The sequence below is a fragment of the Podarcis gaigeae genome (assembly GCF_964106915.1).
Source record: "Podarcis gaigeae genome assembly, chromosome: 6".
In the NCBI taxonomy this organism is placed as follows: Eukaryota; Metazoa; Chordata; class Lepidosauria; order Squamata; family Lacertidae; genus Podarcis; species Podarcis gaigeae.
This window is the reverse complement of record NC_139682.1, coordinates 40,007,989-40,032,076: the sequence shown is the minus strand read 5'-3', so window position 1 is coordinate 40,032,076 and position 24,088 is coordinate 40,007,989. Positions and strand designations below refer to the sequence as shown.

Genomic DNA, 24,088 nt, shown 5'->3' with positions numbered 1-24,088 from the left:
TTGAATCTGGGTTTTTAAAATGGTTAATCACTTCAGAATATTCTACAGAGCAAATGAAATAGCTGGAACCCATGGGAATAAGTAAACAAAATATGGTGACTTGTCTGCTGCATGTTTTGGAGATGTGTCTCTCTCCTCTTTCATGTTTACATGCTGCAGGGTGATACAGAATGAATAAAGGTTCCTGAAACCCTCCCCTTTGTTTCCTCCCCGCCCCCCAGAAATCAGGAGAACTGGTTGCTGTGAAAGTCTTCAACAATGCCAGTTACATGAGACCTCAGGAGGTGCAGATAAGGGAGTTTGAGGTGCTGAGGAAGTTAAACCACCAGAACATTGTCAAGCTTTTTGCCGTGGAAGAGATTGTAAGTTGTGGGTTTCACTCTCAAACAAAGGCTGATATATGTGTTATGGTTGGTGTAATAATGGTGGCATTGTGTACCACCCCACTAAAACATATCTTAACTGAACACTGCGATTACTGAATCTTGTTTATCAAGGATGTTTATACGGTGTGTATATGTTCTCCCCTCCACACATAGCATACTGTTACTTTAGCCTTGCCTGAACAGCACTTCTGTTTATCAGGTCACTTGTTTATACTAAATGTGCCATGTGGAGTTATTTGTTATTTTTGGCAATGGCACACCAGCATGTTGGACAACATTGCCTTCTTCAGCACAGCATTCAGATCAGAGGTAGGCAGTGTGGTGCTCTCCATATGCGCTTGGACTGCAGCTCCAACCTGCCCCAGCCCGTGTAACCTGTAAGTCCAGCTTGATGGGAGTAAGGAGTTCAACTTTTTCTGGAGGACACCACTTGGGTACCCTTGATTTAGGCACTTGCTAGCCCATCAAAGAATCCCTACTGCTGCCTTAATTTGTGCCAGGGCTTTTCATCAACATCCATTTTCAATGAAGGAGTAGGGCCATAGTTCTGTGGTAGAGCATCTGTGTGCAGTGGCTATAAAAAAAGGGAAATTCCATGCATGTAGGAAGGTTCCTGGCATATCAGGGTAGGGCTGGGAATCAAGGAATCCTGGAGTGGTGCTGCCAGTCAGAGTAGACAGTACTGAGGTAGATGGACTCATTGTCTGACTTGGTATAAGGCGGCTTCCTATGTTCCTATTTTACAACATGCCAGTGGCTTACATCTTTCTGGGAATTTCCCTTCCATATCTGTGTACCACAGAATGTTATTAACCTCTCAAAATCCCGAGGTTTGAAAGTGTTTCCAGACAGTGAGATTAGGGGAAAAGCAACTCAGGTAAGGGTAGCCAATGTAATACCTGCCAGGTGTTTTAGATCATAACTCACATCAGCCTTAAATAGGGATGATTTAAATGCCGCATTGACTACCTCTGAACAAAAAATTTGTCTGATTGAAGCTTTTCCTAAATAATAACAATAAGGTCTTCTCAGCTTGTAGAGAGCCAGTAAGACAGTAAGACTCTAGTGTGCTACAGGCAGGGTGGTTTTTTAACTAAAAACTTAGGAACACACAGAATTCGATCGTACATTTTTTCCTACCTGCATTCTGAAGTGGTATAGTTTCAGGAGAGCTGTACTGTATAGTTTTTTATTCTTTTTGTCTAAGCACATGAGCTTTAAGCACACTGATGAATTGGGGGGCGGGTGGGGCGGGAGCGGGAATTCCCCTCATAAGGGAATAGAGGAATGAGTGTTCATAGCTGTGAAGGAAGTAGAAAATGCAAACAAGGATAAGAGGCAGTTCCTCTGCCTGCTGGATTGTATTGGATTGTGCTGCCCCTGGTTTCCAAGTTTACTGTGCCATTCTATCTTTTGCAGTCTCTCCTGAGGACCATTCTCAGCATATGTCACTCCTAGGAATGAAAAGCAAAGGCGTCGTTTTGAGTGCTAAATGCTTTTGTCACCCATCCAGTCTATACGCAATTAGCAATTAGTAGACTGGAAAATCTTACCAGTCCGGGGCAGTGAAGCAGCCAAGTGTCTGCGTTGTGACAAATCTGTTCTAAGTGTGTGTTTAAGGGCTAGTGACTTGTTGTGTGGAAGTTACATTCCAGATGCAGCCCATCCCAATTTTTAAAAGATCACCATATGTGAGGAGTTTATCCTTTCCCTCCCCAGCCATGATCAGGATGAAAAAATCCCACCCTCTCTGGCACAGCTACCAGGGTTAGAAACTAATGGGAACTTTACACGCCCCCATAGATGGGGGGGGGGGTTGTCCTAATCATGTCTAAAAAGGGAAGGAATAAATATTCCCTGAATTCCCATGAGCTGTAGTCCTGATCAAAACCAGATCCCCTGCACCTGTAATTAACTGAAGAAAAAACCCAGACATTGCTGCATGCTAAACCCCTGTTATCAGCATGTGTGACGGTTGCGTGAACTACAGTGAGTCACGAATGGGGTGAGCACAGTTGCACACAGATCCTGCTTGTGGGCTTCCTGTGGGCATCCAGTTGGCCAAATGAGGACAGAAATGTTGGACTAGATGGGCCTTTGGTCGGATCCGGCAGGACTGCTCTCATGTTAAATAATATGCAGATTTCCCCCAAACAGTAGAAATTAACTTGAGAACATAGCTATGACCAAGAGGACTCATTTTCATCCTACGGTGGGAATGTGCTTTGAGATGCTGACCCAACAGGACCTTGGGGCTCAAACCCAGATATATACACAGGGATAATTTACCCTTACTGACTTCAGATCACGTGCTTATACGGTCTCCTTTTCACTTCCTTCTGCATGCTACTTCCATCCTATCATTTGGCAAGAGACTCAAGATACACACAGAGATGAAGTACATCAAATGGGCAGGGACTCGGCTGTGTCTAAGAGTTGCTTACTTGCTCCCATTACTTCGCTCTCTTCAGTTAGCTCTTTTCTGAAACTACATGTGGTGTATAGCTAAAACAAAACGCATGCACACCCATTTGCTCTCAACTGCTTTTACCTTTTAGGAGAACAGATTAAAGCCCCCGTATTTTACCAATGAGGTTAAAAGCAGCTTTGTGGATTTTCAGCAGGGGAAAGAAACAGCATAAAGAGAAAGGCTTAAGAAGCCCCCTCCCCACTTGGTCTTTATCTTCCCCTTCAGATAACCAGACTCATCAGTTGTATTGTGTATGACATGTATTAGTGCCCTTAGTCTTGCAGGGGATTTATGCTAGCTTCTACTGTTGCAGCATGAGATGATTGGAGCACTAGCACATTCTGTAATGGAGTGCATGCTATCAGGCATACAGTTCAACCCCCATAAGGTGGGATTTCATTTTTGCCCTCAAATTCAAACACAGGAAAGCTGCAAACAGAAGGTGTTGGTGATGGAGTACTGTTCAGGTGGGAGCCTGCTGAGCCTCTTAGAAGACCCAGAAAATGCCTTTGGCTTGTCAGAATCAGAGTTCCTCATAGTGTTGCACTGTGTAGGTAAGTAAGTGCGACTGCTCTGTGGGCCAAGATGAATCTTACATCCTACAAATGATTTTGCACAGCCTTCAAACGTAATGTTTCCTGTGTTCCAATACAGTGCCAAATTAGATGTGACATTATTCATGGCCTTAGCGATGGTGTGTTTACTTTTTTAAACATAAGTAGCAAGCAGGTGGGCAGCCAAGCTGGATCAGAATCACAGTATGGGAAGGTGGGGGCTTCCCAGGGCCTTTGCCCCTGACATGGCCCTGATTGCAGTTGCCCCCACCTCACACATGTGCCTACATAAACTATTCACAAGTGAAATCTGCCATGGTCTGGAAGGATCAATTCCAATCAGGACCCTGATAGGGACAAATACATAAATCCGCCTCCACCACAAACAGTCCCAATCCAGTTCCAATGCCCACCCCCATGTATTGGTTAATGAGCAACTTATAACCATAGATCTATGCCATGGTTTAATAAACCATGGTTTAGTATTACGTGTGAACCAGACCATTCTGTATCTTCATGTTACTTTTGTCATTGGAGAAAGCCCAGAAAAACCAGAAAATTCTGATTCCTGTTAGTGCCTTTTTATAGAAGAATGATCACATCTTTCTTCCTTTTTTAGTGGCTGGCATGAACCATCTCCGTCAGAATGGGGTTGTCCACAGAGATATCAAACCCGGAAACATCATGAGGCTGGTTGGAGACGATAACCAAAATATATATAAACTGACTGATTTTGGGGCTGCCCGAGAACTAGACGATGATGAAAAGTTTGAATCAGTTTATGGGACAGAAGAATATCTTGTGAGTAAAGTGGATTGCTGGAGAATTTTTTATTAGTAAAAGAAGGCTGAAGATTCCTACTGACAGATAATTCGGGTGGGGGGTGGGGGTGTCTTTTTTGCAGCTGGAACACAGAGAGCTGGATCATTTTTTTAAATAGAAAAATAGGGTCATTCCAGAGTAGACATTGCAGTCTTCTGTTTCCAGAAGAAAGGAACATTTAATGGGAGTTACTGTGCTTTGTGCTATTAGGGTGGTTACGTTTGAGTAACCTGCAGAGTCATCCAATGAAGCTGAAGAATGGGTGATTCAGAACAGATGAAAGAAAGTATAGGCTGATTAATAAACTAAAGAATTTGCTGCCCTAGGATGTGGTGGGGGCTTTAAAATTAGATCAGACAAATTCATGGAGAACAAAGCTTTCAGTGACTGATAGTCATGATTGTTGTGTTCTGCCTCCAGGTTAATCAAGCTATTGATTAAATTTGCATAAATCTATATCTGAATAAAATTCATACTTCTGAAGCAAGAAGCACATAATCTTCACTTTAGGTTATTCACATTTTATAGGCATTCCTCTTGTTGGGAGAGAAAGGAGAATACAGTACATTTTTTAAAGATGGTGCTTTCCATCTCCTGTTTTTAGACGTGATCTTATTTTAAAATGTATTTTCTAAAAAACTGCTGCTTGTTTTAATGGGAGGTAGGGTTTTTTAGTTTAATCATTTATCTGTTCTAATCTAACTGATCAACTGAATGTTGCAGATTTAATTTTAGCACGCATTACTTATTTTATTCCCTATTTCATTTGTGGCTTTTAAAAGCTTGAATGGCCTTAATACTCAAGCCGTCTTTCCTTTTTTCCTTTTCTTTTACCTTATCACTTAAAGCACCCAGACATGTATAAGCGAGCAGTGCTGAAGAAGCCCCAACAGAAAGCTTATGGGGTGACCGTAGATCTTTGGAGTATTGGGGTGACATTTTACCATGCAGCCACAGGCAGCCTCCCATTTATCCCATTTGGGGGACCACGCAGGAACAAGGAAATCATGTATGTATTTTGTATGTTTTCTTGATTTGCCTGCTTTATCTCTTCTTCACACACTAAAAAGTGGGGGGGGGGGGGAGAGAGAGGAGGGAACACAACACATCCAAATTGATGTTACATATATTTGTGTAAGGGTGATAATCTCACCATTCTTGCTAACTCCTAAAGATGGGGTGCATCATTCAACAGGTACAAAATAACAACTGAGAAACCTACTGGAGCTATAGCAGGAACCCAAGAGCAAGAGAGTGGAGCCATCATGTGGACCTATGAGCTTCCAATCACATGCCGGCTTTCTGTGTAAGTAGAAAGGGATTGGATAAGCTAAAGATCAAGAGTGTTAGAAATTCTGCAGCACCATCTCTTACTTATCTTAATCCTTACCTGGGAGTAGGTCCTGTTGGATGTAGTGGGCCTTGCTTTTGAGTAAACATGCACAGCTCATATTTTTTATTATCAAGGCTCTTTCACACAATGCAGGTCATGTTTGTTTGTTTTTGCTGTCTAATTGTGTGTGAAAGGTACACAATTTGCATCTGAGAGATTGTGGAACTCTGGCAGGCTTTAAGAACCTCCATCAAATTGCCTAATCCTCATTTAAACACATCTAAATCAGTCCTTATCACCACATCTCAAGGCGGGGGCTCCACGAGTTTGTATTTTTGGCTGTAAAAGGCTCCCAGGTAGCTTACATATATCAGTGAAAAGACAGTCCTTGCCAAAAGGCTTACAATTTAAAAGACACAATGCAAAAGGAAATGGGGTGGGGAATGAGCATGAAAAACATAAGCCCGGGCACTAGTTCTTAGTTGCATAATTATGCACTGTATGGAAAAATTTACTTCCCTTTGTCTGTCCTGAATCCATTGCCAATTTCATTGGGTGACCCCAAGTTTGGATGCCTTTGAGAGATGAATAAATATTTCTGTCTATTCCCTTACTCCATACCAGAGACAGGCATAGGTGTGGTTGGTTGCTACATGCCCTTGGTTGGCATCTTTTCCTTACCAGTAACATTTGAACAACTGCAGATCCCATAGAGTTGCAAGGATCACATGGATTCCACTTAAACCAGCATCCCCCTACTCAGTTGTGTCCACTATGTACAACTGTGGGTAGTACGTAGGTCGAGAGTATGGAACTTTCTTCTTTTTTGCTCTTGAGGATTGCATTCCTGTGAAGCGTGACATCTCTTCAGTAATTGAATGTGAATGGGTTTTTGTTTGGGGTTTTTTCCCATTGGAAACATATCCCATCAGGCAGGGATACTATTAAAACAGAAGTTGGGCCTTCTGTTTTTGCAGTATCTGGCCACATTAGTTAAGAGCAATCTGATCAGGCAGACTTAATAACAACACCCTCTTTTCATGCCAGCACTTTGACAGACAGCCATTCCTGGGGTGCGGTGGGTAGAACTAGATTGTCTCTGCAAGACTGGCTGCTCTGGCCACCTCACCAGCTGCTCTGGCTTACAGCATCCCTCTGCTCTCACTGCTTTTCTAGAAGACGAAGAGACTTTTTTAGGGAAGGGGGCTTATTTTTCCTCATCAGGCTGGTTTGAATGAGGGAGCAAAGAAAGCTTCTTGAGTAGTTTCAGGAAGAAGAAAGAGTGTGACTCGGGCAAGAGTCAGCTCAGAAAACCAACTAGAGCTCTGGAAGCATCTTTAAGGTGCAAGAGGCCCTTCGTAGAAATCTGATGAGGGAAAATATCTATTGTGGTATTAATGCTGTAAATCTCTCTACCTGTGCTCAACCTGAATCTTTGTAAATAAACACAAATATTACTAAATGCCAGAAGGGTCCTGTGCCCTTATTCCAAAGGAAACTGATTCACACTGGAAGAACTTCTCACTGCTTGGAAAACTGGGGTCAGCAGTAACATCTGGGTTTTCTCCTCTACTCCTTACAGTGGGCTGAAGAGGCAGCTCGTCCCCATCCTTGCAAGCATCCTAGAGGCTAATCAAGAGGAGTGCTGGGGCTTTGATCAGTTTTTTGCTGAAACCAATGACATCTTGCATAGAAAGATAATCCACGTCTTTTCTTTGTCGCAAGCTACCATGCACAAGATCTACATCCACTCCTACAACACGTAAGGATTGTTGCCTTGGGCAGAGAAGGGAGTAGAATCCAAGTGCCCTAATCTAATGCTCAGGCCAGAGTTTTACTACAGGTTGGCAAATTAGCTATAAAATAGTTGAGAAAGCTTAAGTTGCATATAAGTAACAATATCCAGAACTGAGGTTGCTGTTGTGGCAGCACTCTGCATTCGAGAGGTGGAAAGTTGAGTTCTGGGTTTTTGAATATTGGAGATAAAGTATTTGGTTAAATAAATAGCTGATGTGCCTTGCTACTATCTCACAGGCACTGGGTGTTTTGGAATTGCTGTATAAAGAAATAGGGTGACTCTTAAATTGCTGTTTCCTCTTAGTTTCTGACAAGATCAGAATATTCAGCTGCCTATTTTTTTTATGAATGACTACTGAGAACCTATTAATTCTGCATGGCACAAAAACTTTGCTGACTTCACTTCTAGGAAGCTGTAGGTGGGTCACAGTCATGTTCACCTGGGTGATTAATGTTATGATGGAAGCCTTAGGGAGAGTAGTCGTCTAGCAGAATAGTAATCTATGGTAGAATATATGAAATAGGTTAAGGCAGAAAGCCTGAATGGTCCTGCATCAATTTAAGTGGGTCTAATAAAATATCATTTTATTGATTATGATGATGATGACTATTATCATCATCACCATCCACTACCATCAAAGGTTTTTGCTTTGCCTGGTGTTCAGAAGAGAACAGCAGGCACTTTCTCTTGAAATGTTAGTGTTCTAGGAGGAAGAGTTGCTCTGTAACTGTTCTTTTTATCTTTGTTTTGAACATTTTATCCTGCATTTCTGTTAAAATAATCACGGTGACTTGGGAGACTAGTGTGACCTTAACTAAGTCTCTGTGGTCCCTATTTGACAATATTTGGCAGGGGATAGGGTGTCATTTCATTCCCTACATCAGGTCTTTTTAACCCAGTTTTGAAAAGCATCCATTCGCCTACTAGAATCAGGATATTTTGAATAATTTATTGAATGTGAGAACAAAGCTGGCTTGGCAAGCTTTCTTGGGGAAGGAATTCTAGAGAGGGTACTACTGCCTGTCTTGGATAAAGAAGGGGTGCTGCTTCATTGTAAATGAAAACAATAATCCTTTGTCCCTCTGCTTTGTGTTCTTCAGAGTCCCCATATTTTTAGAAGATGTCTTCAGGCAAACAAATATACCTCCCCATCACCAGGAGTATTTCTTTGAGGGTTACTCCTATGAACTGGAGCCTAACCTGCAAGCGCATCGTTTCCCCAAAACCACTGAAACCTGCCCTCTTATCATGCTGAGCACAGAACTTCGGGATCCAGTGATGCTGAGATATAGAGATCGTGAGTTTGTGTAGTTTTGCATGCACTTAATCTCTTTGCCTGCCTTGAGTAGTTGCTTACTATGACTCTGCATTCATAGCTAGTTCTATACTCATTTTTGTGGTTGTTGTTTAGTCGTTAAGTCCTGTCCGACTCTTCATGACCCCGTGGACCAGAGCACGCCAGGCACTTCTGTCTTCCACTGCCTCCCGCAGTTTGGTCAGACTCACGTTTGTAGCTTTGAGAACACTGTCAAACCATCTCATCCTCTGTCGTCCCCTTCTCCTTGTGCCCTTCATCTTTCCCAACATCAGGGTCTTTTCCAGGGAGTCTTCTCTTCTCATGAGTTGGCCAAAGTACTGGAGCCTCAGCTTTAGGATCTGTCCTTCTAGTGAGCACTCAGGGCTGATTTCCTTCAGAATGGAGAGGTTTGATCTTCTTGCAGTCCATGGGACTCTCAAGTGCCTTCTCCAGCACCATAATTCAAAAGCATCAATTCTTCGGTGATCAGCCTTCTTTATGGTCCAGCTTTCACTTCCATACATCACTACTGGGAAAACCATAGCTTTAACTATACGGACCTTTGTTGGCAAGGTGATGTCTCTGCTTTTTAAGATGCTGTCTAGGTTTGTCATTGCTTTTCTTCAAGAAGCAGGCGTCTTTTAATTTCATTTACTCCATACAAAATTGGCACCATAGTCCTGTTTATATGGAACAGAGATAGAACCCAGGAAGTTCCCTGCTCTGTTGCTGACTGGCGTTCATAATCACCCATACATATCCATATTTGTGGTTTGCATATTTTGGGCACTAGGTGTCAGTGTAGTTCCACAGCTGCAGAGCCACAGCATTTCTTTCCTAATGGGTGCACATTTTGCCCAACATTCACTATGGATTCTGTTGCAGCAGTGACTTTTCCTTGATATGGAATGTGGAGAAAGCTTGTGATTTGATTTTTTATTTTGTTTTTGTGTTTCAGCTGCTTTGGAGTTCCCAAAATTCCCCCCAAAAGTTGATGTCGTTGCAGATTGCAGCACAGCAAAGGTATACCTTGCTTACAAGCTTAGGAAGACTAGGGGCAATTTGGAAGGGCTGTTCCCTTTCTGTTTATTACCCAGACAATACAAGAATTAAGGCTTATGGCTGGCATCCGGGTTCACGTGCTCCGATATCCAGGAATGGCTGGGAAAAGAAGTAGATCAGGCTTCCTCAACCTCGGCCCTCAGATGTTTTTGGCCTACAACTCCCATGATCCCAAGCTAGCAGGACCAGTGGTCAGGGATGATGGGAATTTTAGTCTCAAAACAGCTGGAGGGCCGAGGTTGAGGAAGCCTGGAGAAGATTATTCAACACACCCCTCTTTTTCTATCATCTGAATCTGTGGTCAGAGAGAGATGAACCACACCAGCCTAAGCCCCAGGTGATTCAAGTGATGGGAATGAAGATAGAAACATTGCATAAACCATTCCAGCTACTTATCCAGCTGCAACCGTTTTGATTCCGGGAGCTGACTGCCGCTTAAAAGGATAAACAACCTGCTGGATCAAGCCCAAAGTGTCGCTCATAAAATTGTTTGCAACTGTGATAATTAGATGCAAACAAGGCTGCAACCTTCACCTGAGTCATTTAGCACTTTGTACTTGGAGCTTCCATTGAGTGATAGCCACTGATACGCAGACCTTTCGGAACCATCTAAACTAGACTTCTTTATGCCCCCTCCAACCTTACTGTCTTTGGAACATGTGCATCAGAATGCTTCCTCCCTACAGCTGATTTGCACTATAAAAATATCTCTGCTTCAGACAGTGACTCTTAAGCCTTGATCTCACTTCATTTCTTTGCTGTTATGAAAATGGAGCAAAATATCTCAGATGAGCTGTTGCACTGAAAATGGTTTTGTTTTCGGGGTGGTTGATGTTTTTGCTTTGGCAGCTTCTTTAAACAAAAACATATATTTACATTAATATTAAAATGCTGTGGAATGGAAGTGTGTGGAAATGTGACACCCATCAATTATGTAGCAAAAGGGTTAATGGATATTAAAACTCAAATAGCATGATCCAGATCCCCCTCCCATGATGATGGAAACTGGAGTCCACCCTTTGTTTTGAAGGATAAATATCTCCAGCTCACAAAATCCCCCTTCCCTCATCCTTGCTTCTGCTCTGCTCCACTCTTGACTTCAGGCAGGGAGAGGGAGGGAATTTCCTATAATGGCCAGTCTCTTTCCTATTCATCATTCTCCCTCCATCCCCAGCCACACATTAACTCCTGGTTTCTTGTCGTCTACATCATCTCCCTCTAAGTGATAACTTTCTAGGGTATTTTTGGGGCCCACCCAAATTTTGTGATAGTACATTGTTTTAAACGGTTTTTTAATATTGTGTTTTAATGTTGTAACGCATCCTGGGATCTTCATGTGAAGGGTGATTAATTCTTCAACATCTCTGTGTGATCTGGATCATGTCTCTGTGTATATCTGGGAACTCGGCAAGGTTCCAGCACTGCAGTATACAGGGCAATCATATACACCGTTGCTTTATCCTTTAGGGTGTCCTGACTGCAACTCACCAGACGTTGAGGATATCTCAGTCCTTTCTGCAGTGTCAAGAGCTCATGCTCAGAGGCCTATATTGGGTGAGGTACGTCAAATATCTCCCGCCGATGCATTGCAAGTGATATAGCAGGGTCTTTTTTTGACAGCTGATTAAGGTGCCTTGAGCTTCAGTTCAGATCATTCATTTTCTCCAGCTTTCCCAAACAGCTTACAGCATGCACATTTACATGGCTGCCCGTAGGCCATACATCACTATTGCCTATTATAGCGAGTGAGCAAATGTTCACAACTGCTTGCCTAATTTGGGCCATTGTTCTCTGGCAAATGACATGTTTTCACTGACTGTCCCCTTGTTGTTTTTTCCTGTTTCTTTTTTCATTCAAGTCTCTTTTGCTCGGCATTCAAACTTGCCACATGAAGGTGATGAGGACTGTGCTGGCCTGTCCTCTTGCCCTTGTCCCTGGGGGCAGCTATTCCTGCCTAGCGGCAGAGAGCTTTCTATGTGTATTGGACCTACGGGCTTGCACATGCACAGAAGGATGCACATTGAGCATTGGGTACTGCAAACTGTGTAAATGTTAGTTTCAATTCACAAGTGGTCTAGAGATGGGCTGCAAGGTGGGAAGTGCAATCCTGATCCTTCCCTACTTGGTGACTTTGAACATTTGCGTTAAGGTCCCTGTTATCCTTCTACAGAGCAGTGAGCAATGTAGCGCACAGGTTTTTATTGGTGCTCCTCATTCACAGAAGCATAGAATTGTAGAGATGGAAGGGACCCCGAGGGTCATCTAGACCAACCCCCTGCAATGCAGTTATTTCAACTAGATCATACATGACAGGTGGCCACACAACCTCTGCTTAAAAGCCTCTGAGGAAGGAGATTCACCACCTTCTGAGGGAGTTCGTTCCATTGTCAAATATCTCTCATCATTGGAAAGTTCTTCCTGATGTTTAGTCGGAATTTCCTTTCTTGTAACCTGAGCTTCTTTTTACTCACTTTATAAACTTAAAGGGCAACAATAAAGCACTTGGTGCTTTATTAAAACAATATGCATAGATCCAGATGAAAACTTTGAGTAGGAGTTTTATAGATTCAGTGTTTCCAGCATAATGAATGTTATGTGATAACATTTTCATTCCTCTGGGCAAGTTTGCTTTCCCCCCCAAATAACCAGTTTCCAGCCTAGTCAGTGGAACACCATGAATTTGCTTCATGTTACAGAAATAAACAGGCAGATAGTACGGAAAGTAGGGTGGTGATTATGGCAGGGCAGATATGCCTGTTGACTTTAAAGCTTATAGCTATATAACTCTTCAATATTGGGGGTGAGTGTGTGCAGAATGAAAGGATACAGTGGCTTGAATTGTCACACTTTCCAACATGTCAGGAATTATTTTCTGAATATAGAATGTCAAAACGAGACATGGAGACAATCATGTGGCTAATGTGGGAAGGAGCAGCTGAGCTGAAGGAAACATTAGCTGGTTTATAGACCAGAAACAATGTCTGTTCCTGGCTACTCCATACATTTTGTGGAGAATCCAGTTAACTAATAAACTCCAAGGCATTCTTAGAACAGTCATTTCTCACATTGTGCACAAAAGGCCTCAAGTTCCATTACAAGGAAGGGTTTATATAAAGAGGCATAGAGTTGTAATCACTCATTATATAGTATATTTATCTAACTTAAACAAGGCTGCTTCCAATGCAGTCTATACTCCAGAGCAGCAGTGGCTGGAGTGGGGATGGGACTAGAACTGAGCTGAAATTCTTCAGAAATATAACTCTGTATTCGGCAGCAGGAGTGGAAGGGCGTCACCTTTGTCTTTGAACCAGCTTCAGAAAGGACACAAGTACCTTCGTCCTCACATTCTTCTCCAAGCTCACATTTCCTACAGCCATGTAGAGGGTATGTTTTGGTACTCCCACACTATAGCCTTCCTCTGAGCTTTACAGGAAACTAATAATTGGCTGTAAGGGCCAGACAAAATTTTGTGGAGGTCCTTAGATCATCGGTTGAGACATCCCTGTCCTAGAATATGGTGGCGGGGGAGGGGAGGGGAGATGTCAAATCAACCTTGCCTTTCCTTCTAAAATGCACTGCAAATAAATCAGTGGTATCTTAGACCCACATACTCCTGACTTCCAGGAGGCCGAGCTATACATTGCAAGAGAGATCCGTGATTGTTTCTCCCATTCCCCACCAATAATTGAACTCTTGTTTTGCAGGCTGCAGCAGCAGGGAAAGGCAGTGTTCAATCCTTCCTTTTGTGCACTGTCTCCCAAAGTTGCCCTTCACTGTGCAAAGTAGGGGGTGGGGAATCCAGGCATTTTTGCTGTGGGTGGGGAGTGGACAGCTCACTTCTCTGTTGTCAAGAAAAGATAAGTCTCCATTAAAACAGGGAATAAGTTGAAGATTGTGGAATATGTGTTTTTACAGCATAAACACAAGTCTATGCAAGAGACCTGAGGCCCATATAACCAGAAATTCTGGTGTTGCCTTTTTTTTTGCAGTGAAACCCTGAAATTGGAGTGTCTGCGGATTCTAGAGAAGAAGCAAGGTGTGATGGCAGCACTCAGTTGCTTGCAACGAGAAGAGATGAAGGTTCTGCTGCTGTAAGTGTTGCTTTTCAGTGGTAACTGTGATACTGCAGCCAACCTAGAACCCAACATGCATTTCACCAGTGGCACCCCCAGGACAGAACCTGGGAGCTGATGCGTGGGGCCCTATTCAGCAAAATTTGAATGAGCTTGTCCAGACTCAGCTGGTCAGGCTTACCACATTTTGAAATTAGTGAAGGAAAAACACATTGTCATCTGTAGAGAGGGGTCCTATAAGACCATTAAATTCAGAGTCTTAAATTACTTAACTGCCCTGCTTCGTTGCGTAAGCGGAGTATTCTGTCCTGCAGGAAGATGCCAGGGTCTGAGGCCCAAGTTCAGAGAAGTGCTTCGATTATCATGGGGTTAATAATCCTTTGGGATTGCAACTGCCTTCTCCCAATAGTAGATGGACAATATATCTCTTGTCACGGGTGCAGTGGGCTTTCTGCTTCACATGTGTGTTTTGTATGTGTGCTTTCCATTTCCAAGAGGAAAGTGCAGAAAGCCTTCTTCCCTCTCATTCTGCAATATGTTTGTGTGCGTACATATGCATATATATGATCAAAGACATATCTCTTGAGGACAGAAGGTTGGAAGCTGCTTTGTATTCTGGCAAAGTAGTCCTTGTTTATTTTTAAAGGGGAAAATGCCTTGCTTCAGTAAATGGACAAACTGTTAGCTGGGCCAGTTTGCAATATCTGGACAGAAAGCGAGCAGAGCTATGTTCTTTGAGGATTGCTGCCTAATTTGGCTTTCCAGTGTTCACAAAGGGAGATAAATCAAAGTTCTTGGTGGGCAAATAAGAGGTTTCCATGAAGCACAAAGTAGCTTTAAAATATGCTGCCTGGTCAACCCAGGAGGGGCAAGATGCTCTAGTCTAAACCAATCAAGTCTCATTATCACTTATCAGTTACCCAGTCTGCCCTTAAAAAAAAACAACCCAAACCCCATCTGCCTCATGAACAATTGAACAATGGACAGGGCTGCAAAAATTCAAGTGCCTAGAAGCCTCTGACACCTAGGTTGGGTGAAAGGTCAGGTGCCTGGTTTCTCTTCCTCCTGTGTGTGTTGCTGTTTGTAGAAGCAGATGGCAGCAAAGAATGGATGGATCAGCATGTTTCGTATCACATGTGTTTCACATGTGTTCATTCATATGTCTGTTCCACCCTATTTTTGTGTTAATTTTCATTCTCCTGTAAATTAGAAGCCTTCATGAGCACAGGAGGCTCCCTGTTGCAGAGGTTTGCTCTTCAGCTCATGGGGGTCAGGGCGGGGGGTGTATACCAGGTGAAGGTGTGGCATGAAAGGTGGTGGGCCTTGCCAGTACAGTGGTACCTCGCACGACAAAAAGAATCCGTTCCGCGAGTCTATTCGTCTTGCGGTTTTTTTGTCTTGGGAAGCAAGCCCATTAGCGGCTTAGCGCTATTAGCGGCTTAGCGGGCTTAGCGGATCAGCTGTTAAGCGGCTTAGCGGATCAGCTGTTAAGCAGCTTAGCGGATCAGCTGATAAGCGGCTTAGTGGCTTGGGAAAAGGGGGGGGGAAGGAAAAAAAAACCCCGCAGGAACTCGCAAGACATTTTCGTCTTGCGAAGCAAGCCCATAGGAAATTCGTTTTGCGAAGTACCTCCAAAACGGAAAACCCTTTCATCTAGCGGGTTTTCCGTCTTGCGAGGCATTCGTCTTGCGGGGCACCACTGTACATACAGCCCTCTTCCTCACGTGAGTTTCAGAGCATGAAGAAACATGAATAGCATGAATAGGTTTGGCCTTTAGTCTGCTTCCTCAGCAAAATACTTTCCCCCACTACTTCAGTTCACAAACTGTAGCCACTGGCTAGGGCAGAGGTAATCAAGATGGTGCCTGTCAGGGAACTGCCATCGGAGAGTCAGGTGGTGGAAGGGCTCAAGGAGGCTAGGAGACCTTCAAATGCTGAGGAAGGAACCAGTAGGGGGAGAGGGAGAGTTCCTGCAGAAACTCAATCGGAGGAGTGGCTCCAAGATGTTTCCAGTGAGAACAGCGGGGAGGGCTCAGGACCTCCGCTGGGGACGCCTACTCCGCGCAGGAAACTGTCACGCAGAGAATCCAGAAGGAGAGTTTCCGTCAAGGAACTCTTATGTTGGCGTAAATTCCGGAAGCGCCCACTGACGGATTCTGCTAGCGATTGAGGTAGCCATGTGCCCATGGCTCCACGGACTGGGAGAGTTTAGGAACTGATGGCAAAACTTGGAGGGCTTAAACGCTTACGCACGAGCAGACCCCTTTTCCCATTACAGCAATCCATCAGTCCTTGACGCTGCTTGTGCAAAGGAGAGGCATCATGAGCAACCCAACCGGAGCAGGAGGAGCTGGAGGGGGACCAACTCTGGAGGAGAGAAACAGAGCTTTGGAGCACCAGCTGGCACTGCTAACGGCGCGGCTCGAGGAAAGGAGGGCGCAGGATGCACAGGGGAAACCCACCCCCATCGCAAGGAAGGTACCGGGGTTGGTACAGAAATTTGGGGGTGATCCAAGGAACTACCAAGCCTTTAAGACAGAGATGCAGTACGCACTGAACCTGCAACATGATGACTTTGCCGATGAGGAATCGAGAGTGGCTTTTGTGATTGGGCACCTCGAGGGAGGGGCTAGAGATTGGGTGAGGCCCCTGATGGCAAATAATAATGACGCCTTAAAAGACTTGAGGAAATTCTTTATTGCGATGGACTTGATGTTTTCCAGCCAGATTGAACAGGGCGTGGTACGCAGACAGTTAATGGCGTGCAAACAGGGAAATCAATCAGTCCGAGAGTATTGGACACAGTTTACCATGCTTATACATAAATTGGGGTGGGACCTGTCTTCGGACCCGATACAAATGCTGTTTGAAGAAGGCCTAGCCCCAGCGGTGAAAGATGAACTTTCCCGCGCGCCCCGTCTGGAGTCCATGGATCAGCTGACCAAGGCAGCGCTTGCGATTGGAGCGCGCCAGGAGGCGAGAGCTCTGGAGAAGCGGGAAGGGAGAGGAGAGCGTTGGAATGATTTCCGCATTCCTGAGATGCCGGCGCAACCTTCCCCGCCAGTGGAACCGATGGAGATTGGAGGGGCGAGCGCGCGCGGAACTTCAAATGTTAACGAAGGGCGGAAGAAGGAGGGGAAGAGCGCCAAGAAATGTTTCCTTTGTCAACAGCCAGGACATTTTGCCAGGGTCTGCCTGCAAAGGAAGGGATGGCAAGGAATGGTGGGGGCTGTTGGGAGTGAGGAGGAGGGGGTTAAGGAGCAGGTAAAAGCCAACACCTGGCTGCCAGCGACAGGGCACAGCAGTCAGGCCAAGGATCAGTGAACGTGCCCAAGCCTGAACCCCCAAGAGCTGCTCTCGTCGTAGAGGTGCTGCTAGAGCTACCCAACAGACATCCACTCACGATAAAAGCCCTCTTAGACTCAGGCAGATCCTGCAATTTCATGAGTAAGGAGTTTGCGTCAGAGCACCAGATACAGACGCTGCCCTTAAGCCCTTCCTTGCAGGTGACAACGATTGATGGGAGGGAGCTGCTGGGAGGGGAAGTAAACCAACAGACGGTCCCCATGACAATGAGAGTGGCAAGGCACACGGAAGTCATTGCATTTCATGTAGCCACACTAGCGGGACCTCCCATCATCTTGGGAATGAGCTGGCTGGCGCTACATGGCACCAGCGGACAGTCTCTTTTGGGTCAGTTCATTGCCTAGAGCACTGCAAGGGAAGAGAAATGCAGGGGCTGGCTAGGGCCAGTCTTGCAGGGATGGCAGTGGGGGAAAAGGGAGAAATACCCCGACAATACGCCGACCTGAGTGACGTCTTCAGTGAGAAGGAAGCAGATAGACTGCCCCCGCATAGACCCTTTGACTGTCAAATTAACCTACTCCCGGGAGCCCAGCTACCAGTGGGCAAGCTGTACGCCATGTCAGACAGGGAGATGCGGGAGTTAAGGGAGTTCATAGACAAGAACCTGAAACGAGGTTTCATCAGGGAGTCAAGAGCGGTGGGGGGCAGCCCAGTGTTTTTTGTGGACAAAAAAGACACTAATAGACCCAGGCTGGTCGTGGACTTCCGGGCCGTCAATTCGGTGTCAGAACCTGTGGCCTTTCCCATGCCCAGGATTGACGACATTCTGACCAGGGTGAGGAAGGGAAAGATTTTTACCAAGCTGGACCTGAGGGGGGCGTATAACCTGATACGGATGAGGAAGGGGGATGAATGGAAAACTACCATGTTCACCCCCTTGGGGGCCTTTGAGTATCTCGTTATGCCCTTCGGATTACAGGGGGGCTCAGCCTGCTTTCAATCCTTCATGAATCACGTGCTGGGACCTTTGCTCTATAAGAACTGTGTGGCCTTCTTAGACGATGTGTTGGTCTACTCAGAGGACGAAGAGCAGCATGTCTGAGATGTCCGAGAGGTCCTAAGCCGGCTGCAAGCAAACCAGCTGTGGGTCAAACTGGAGAAGTGCCAGTTCCATACCAGAGAGGTGGAATTCCTGGGGTACCGTTTGTCAGACAAGGGATTGGCCATGGATCCTAGCAAGGTCCAAGCGGTACTGGAATGGAAGACACCCAGAACCAGGAAGGACGTGCAGAGATTCCTGGGGTTTGGAAACTGCTATCGGAAGTTCATCAAAAACTTTGCTCACTTAACGGCTCCCATCACCGATTGTCTCAGTAGTAAGAAGAAATTTGCATGGACGGAAGAGGCGCAGCGAGCGTTTGAAAGGCTAAAGAAAGTGTTCGCTTCGGAAGAACAGCTCTTGCACGTGGATCTACAGAAACCGATGAGGGTGGAAACAGATGCATCAGATCGAGCGGTAGGGGCGGTTCTGCTCCAACCGGGGAAGGATGCGTCGGACTGGAGACCGTGTGCCTTCTTCTCGCGGAAGTTGAATAAATCCGAAAGGAACTACACAGTGTACGACAGGGAAATGCTCGCCATTTATGAAGCGTTTCGACGATGGCAGCACCTGCTAATAGGAGCGCAGCACAAGGTCCAGGTGTGCACGGACCACAAGAACCTGGAATATTGGCGAACGGCCAGAGTACTGAACCAGAGACAAGTGCGATGGGCACAGGAATTTTCCAAGTTCCATTTTGAGATTCGCTACGTACCGGGACCAGAGAACGTAAAGGCGGACGCTCTCTCTCGAATATATATGGAGGGGGAGTATATGGAGGGAGAGGGAGTGCCCGAAGAGAGACATGTCATCCCCGAGGACCACTGGGTGTGTGGGGCAGCATTGGTGGGGCAACGAGAATTGGTAGAAGGGACAGAGAACGATGAATACGCCCAAGATAAGCTCAGAGGGCTCAGGAGAGCCAGGGAGATCACCAGGGGGTTTGAAGAAAGGAACGGGGCGTTGTACTACAAGGGGGCCTTGTACATACCAGAAGGGGAATTGAGGGGTAGGGTACTCAAACAACTGCACGACAGCCCCACCGCGGGGCACTTTGGGCAACACAAAACAATGTGGTTAGTTACCAGGCAATTCTGGTGGCCCAAGGTGAGGGAATATGTACGAGAGTATGTAAGGGGGTGCGACCGCTGCCAGCGAGCAAAGGGGGAGAGGGCGGCACCGGCGGGGTTGCTGGAACCATTACCCACACCCGAACGGCCATGGGAGGCAGTTTCCATAGATTTCATGACGGATTTACCAAGATCCAAGGGGAAAACTGTGGTAATGGTAGTGGTAGACCTGTTAACCAAGATGTGCCACTTTATAGCTTGCTCACATGCGGTAACGGTGGAAGAAACCGCCAGGTTGTTTGTAAAACACATTTTTAGGTTGCATGGCGCCCCCTTGAGGGTGGTCTCAGACAGAGGGAAACAATTTACGTCCAGGTTCTGGAGGAAGCTCATGAGCTTACTTCACGTGGAGGTCAATTTCTCAACCGCCAGACACCCAGAAACTAATGGGCAGGCGGAAAGGGCAAACAGTATTCTGCAACAATATCTGAGGTGTTATGTAAATGACAGAGAGAATGATTGGGTAGAGAAATTAGCCCTGGCCGAATTCGCATACAATAATGCGGAAAATGTGTCCACGGGCATGAGTCCATTTATGGCTAATTATGGGTGTCACCCCAGGGCCTTTCCAGGGGAAGGAGGGGAAAGATGGAGCATACCGGCAGCGGAACATTTTGTGGAAGAAATGGAAGCAATACATCAACAGCTCAAAATGAATTTGGATAGGGCCAAGGCAGAATACAAGAAGCAGGCCGATAGGAGCAGAAGGGAAGGAGAGACCATAAGGGTGGGGGACCGGGTGTGGTTGTCAACAGAAGGGTTACCGTTCAAGGGGGGTTGCAAAAACTGCGGCCAAAATGACTGGGACCCTTCGAGGTTATACAGCAGGTCAATACGGTGGCCTTTAAACTCAGGCTGCCAGACAACATGAAACTGCATTCAGTATTCCATAGGTCATTACTATCACCATACCGGGGGGGGGGCGGGAATTTTGGGGACATGAAGGTGAGATTCCCGCGGCACCGCAAGTAGAAGAGAGGGAGCGGAGCAGTCACGTAGCAGAAATACTCGACTCTCGGTGGAAGGGGAAACAGGTGGAGTACTTAGTGGCATGGGAAGGGGAACCGGAGTCCGAAAATACCTGGTTACCAGCAGAAACGGTCAAGGATGAGGTCTTAGTAGGAACGTTTCATCGCCGGTTCCCAAGGAAGCCCCAGCCCTTGGCTAGGTTCTGGGAGGAACACTTCGGCACCACTGATGAGGAAGAGGAGTTCCAGGGGTTCCCAGAATCAGGACAGGAAGAGGAAGAAGAATCAGAGGGGGAAGAGTATGGGGGAAGAAGGGACAGTAGTAGGTGGAGAGAGGTTTTCGAGTCATCCGAAGATGAGGAGGATTCTTTCCGGGGGTTCCCAGCCTCACCACCCAGAGAAGAGGCGGAAATGGGGGGTGAGGGGGGTCCTGGAGGGGAGGTGGATGTCAGGGAACTGCCATCGGAGGGTCAGGTGGTGGAAGGGCTCAAGGAGGCTAGGAGACCTTCAAATGCTGAGGAAGGAACCAGTAGGGGGAGAGGGAGAGTTCCTGCAGAAACTCAATCGGAGGAGTGGCTCCAAGATGTTTCCAGTGAGAACAGCGGGGAGGGCTCAGGACCTCCGCTGGGGACGCCTACTCCGCGCAGGAAACTGTCACGCAGAGAATCCAGAAGGAGAGTTTCCGTCAAGGAACTCTTATGTTGGCGTAAATTCCGGAAGCGCCCACTGACGGATTCTGCTAGCGATTGAGGTAGCCATGCGCCCATGGCTCCACGGACTGGGAGAGTTTAGGAACTGATGGCAAAACTTGGAGGGCTTAAACGCTTACGCACGAGCAGACCCCTTTTCCCATTACAGTGCCCATGGGCATAGCCAGGAGGGCAGCTCCCCCTCCCCAATCAAGTAAATAAAGAAAATTGCATCACAGATAACTTGGTTCTGCCTCCCCCTAACATAAAGCCTGCCTCCATAAAATAAATCCTGACTGCGCCCATGTTGGTGCTCTTCTAATACTTCCATCACTGGCCACATTGACTGGGTCTGTTGGGTGCTGCCCTTGATACCTTGGCTGCCCTTGGGCTAGAGCAGCCTTTCTCAACCTTGGGTCCCCAGATGTTGTTGAACTACAACTCCCATCATCCCTAGCTAGCAAGACCAGAGCTCAGGGATGATAGGAGTTGTAGTCCAACAACATCTGAGGACCCAAGGTTGAGAAACACTGGGCTAGAGGGACAGCTCAAGTCAAGTGATTATTATTTCCAGGTATGCTTCAGCTCTGTCACCTCACAGTTGAGCTCTGTCTGAATGGAAAGCAGCAGAAGGCAGCAGCAGAAGACTAGAATCGTTCCAAGTCAACTATCCTCTCACTATTAACGCTCCATTCTCCATCTCACCAGCTCTTATGTTTGCAGCCTTGGGAAAATATTTCTTCACAGAGCAACCTAGAGCAGGGGTCAGCAAACTTTTTCAGCAGGGGCCCGCTCCACTGTTCCTCAGACCTTGTGGGGGGCCGGATTATATTTTGGGGGGGGGGAATGAACCAATTCCTATGCCCCACAAATAACCCAGAGATGCATTTTAAATAAAAGCACACATTCTGCTCATGTAAAAACACCAGGCAGGCCCCACAAACAACCCAGAGATGCATTTTAAATCAAAGGACACATTCTACTCATGTAAAAACATGCTGATTCTCAGACGATCCACAGGCCAGATTTAGAAGGCAATTGGGCTGGAGCCTTAGTTTGCCTACCCATAGCCTAGAGGCTTGTCCAGATACCTCAGGGAACTTGGAGCAGTACCTCCCCAGATCCAGAGAGCTTGTGCTGATTCCCTAGCAGCCAGCTGCACTCAGCTTGAGACAATTTGTTTGGGATCAAGTGTTGCTTGCTGTCTAAATGGTTGCCTTCTCACATCCTCACTGTGAAGCTGCCCTGGGGAAAAAGATATCTAGGGTTGTTTTTTTCTAGAATGCCTCCCATTTGCCCATTGGTGCCGTATACTACTGAACCGGGAATGTGGAAAATCACCATCTAGAGGAGCTAGGAGATCAAATTTTTCCACAGCAGGAAGCTCTTAGTGCCTATTAAGTGCATCAAGATTCACTGCTGCTTACAGCCAGGTTGTGCTAACAGACAATTAAGGCCAGAGAAAGGGGATATAATTTGGGTGAAAGGGGACAATAAGTAGCCTCTTCTTCTTGGGGGGTTACCAGCAATAACAGAGGCAACTGCACTTTTTGAACATTTGTCCCCTGTTTCATAGGAGCTTAGAGTAGTGGCCGAGTCTGGCTGAGATTTCTTATGTTCTGTATTACAGAGTACAGCAAAAATAGTGGAGCCAGAGGGATGAAGTCAGAGAGCAGCACTGCAATTTTGAGCTTTGTGGAAGTGGGGGAAAGGAGACTGACTGCTTATTAAAATTTTAAAAAGCAACAAAGTAGGAGGATGAACATGTTTGCAAGCCCATAATTACCCAATGCCATCATCTGCCAGGAAATGGTCCAATAAATGCACAACCTTCACTTCTCCAGTTGACACCTTGCCCTCTCTTCCATGGGTCTCAGTTCTCCTTTCCCACCTCATTCCCCGTGTCTTCTCATTTCCAAATACAGCTGCCTCTTTGTCCCACTTGTGTCCCTGTGTTGTTGTTGTTGTTGTTTCTCTCTCTCTCTCTCTCTCTCTGCTCTATATCTCAGATTCCTAAGCTTTGGTTTTTCTTTCCCTGCAGCTTGTACGTAGCTCCAAATTCCTTTCCCCTTTGCTTTCTGGGAAACTGTGGTTTTACATCACCACCACACGCAGACACTAGCTAAGAAAACCACTGCATTTTAAGTGCTGCTGTATGTGGACTGTTACTGCATGAGAGTTTCCTGTGATGCAGTGGGTGGCAAACAACACTTCTCTTCCCCACTCCCACCATGCCATTTTGAAAACTTTTTGCAACAGCTCTTCTTTGTATTTATGGAAATTTCTTGGGTAAATCGAATATTTTTTTTTCTGTTTTGGTTACTTTGCAGTTATAGAGATTGGTAAGCCCTTCTGAAGACTGATTCCTCTTTTTTATTTTTATCCCATTCACCATAATAGGTACGAGACTATTGCTGGGGTTGGCGAGATTCCAGAGATTAAAGGCCTGGCGGAACTGAAAACAAGACTTCAAGCTGTGAGTTATTCCCATGACCACCTGTTAATAGCAACTTAGACAGCTGAGAGTTCTGTATGGCAACTTCTCTTGTATGCAAAAGGTCTGATCTAAGCCAGAGCTACTTGGGAAAAGAAGTAGCTGTGTAATGATTGATTAACACAAATGGGTTAAGGGAATAGAGCGGGTGGTCTTCTTTTTGATTGATGGTTATACATATATACATGTTGTACATACATGCTTAGTGTTGCTGTGAGAACTATGATAAAGTTGGATTGTATCTAATGACTTTACATAAGTATCTGTCATAATATATGCCTAATGCATGTATGTGAGCAAGAAATGCTGGTTTTGTGTGTGTGTGTGTGTGTGTGTGAGAGAGAGAGAGAGAGAGAGAGGGAGAGGGAGAGGAAGGAAGGAAGGTAAGTTTTTGGTGGATATCAATGCAAAATCATAGATGCTCTGTAGTGAAACCTTCCGGTCTTCCCCTTTGTCTTTTCTGGCTCAGGTTGAAGAAATTTCTAAAAGTTTCCAAAGCATCTCTGATCACCAGTCGGTTGTGCAATGCATTCTGTCTGATGTGGGAAAGAAAAGGAGTCAAATAAAAGAAGTCAGAAGGTTGGTAGAATAGTATTTTCAGTGTTAC

General features: G+C 45.7%; 1 protein-coding gene across 2 annotated transcripts in view; it reads left to right on the top strand.

The window, feature by feature from the left end:
- Positions 1 to 24,088, top strand: part of IKBKE (inhibitor of nuclear factor kappa B kinase subunit epsilon) — a 42,359-nt gene that overhangs the window by 3,751 nt on the left and 14,520 nt on the right. For both annotated transcript variants that reach the window (XM_083745478.1, XM_083745477.1), the window contains exons 3-14: positions 222 to 362; positions 3,281 to 3,410; positions 4,030 to 4,211; positions 5,081 to 5,241; positions 5,428 to 5,538; positions 7,148 to 7,327; positions 8,464 to 8,660; positions 9,619 to 9,683; positions 11,190 to 11,281; positions 13,712 to 13,813; positions 23,388 to 23,463; positions 23,951 to 24,060. In XM_083745478.1, the coding sequence (XP_083601604.1) occupies positions 222 to 362; positions 3,281 to 3,410; positions 4,030 to 4,211; positions 5,081 to 5,241; positions 5,428 to 5,538; positions 7,148 to 7,327; positions 8,464 to 8,660; positions 9,619 to 9,683; positions 11,190 to 11,281; positions 13,712 to 13,813; positions 23,388 to 23,463; positions 23,951 to 24,060 (1,547 nt within the window). The remainder of the gene's footprint in view (positions 1 to 221; positions 363 to 3,280; positions 3,411 to 4,029; positions 4,212 to 5,080; positions 5,242 to 5,427; positions 5,539 to 7,147; positions 7,328 to 8,463; positions 8,661 to 9,618; positions 9,684 to 11,189; positions 11,282 to 13,711; positions 13,814 to 23,387; positions 23,464 to 23,950; positions 24,061 to 24,088) is intronic.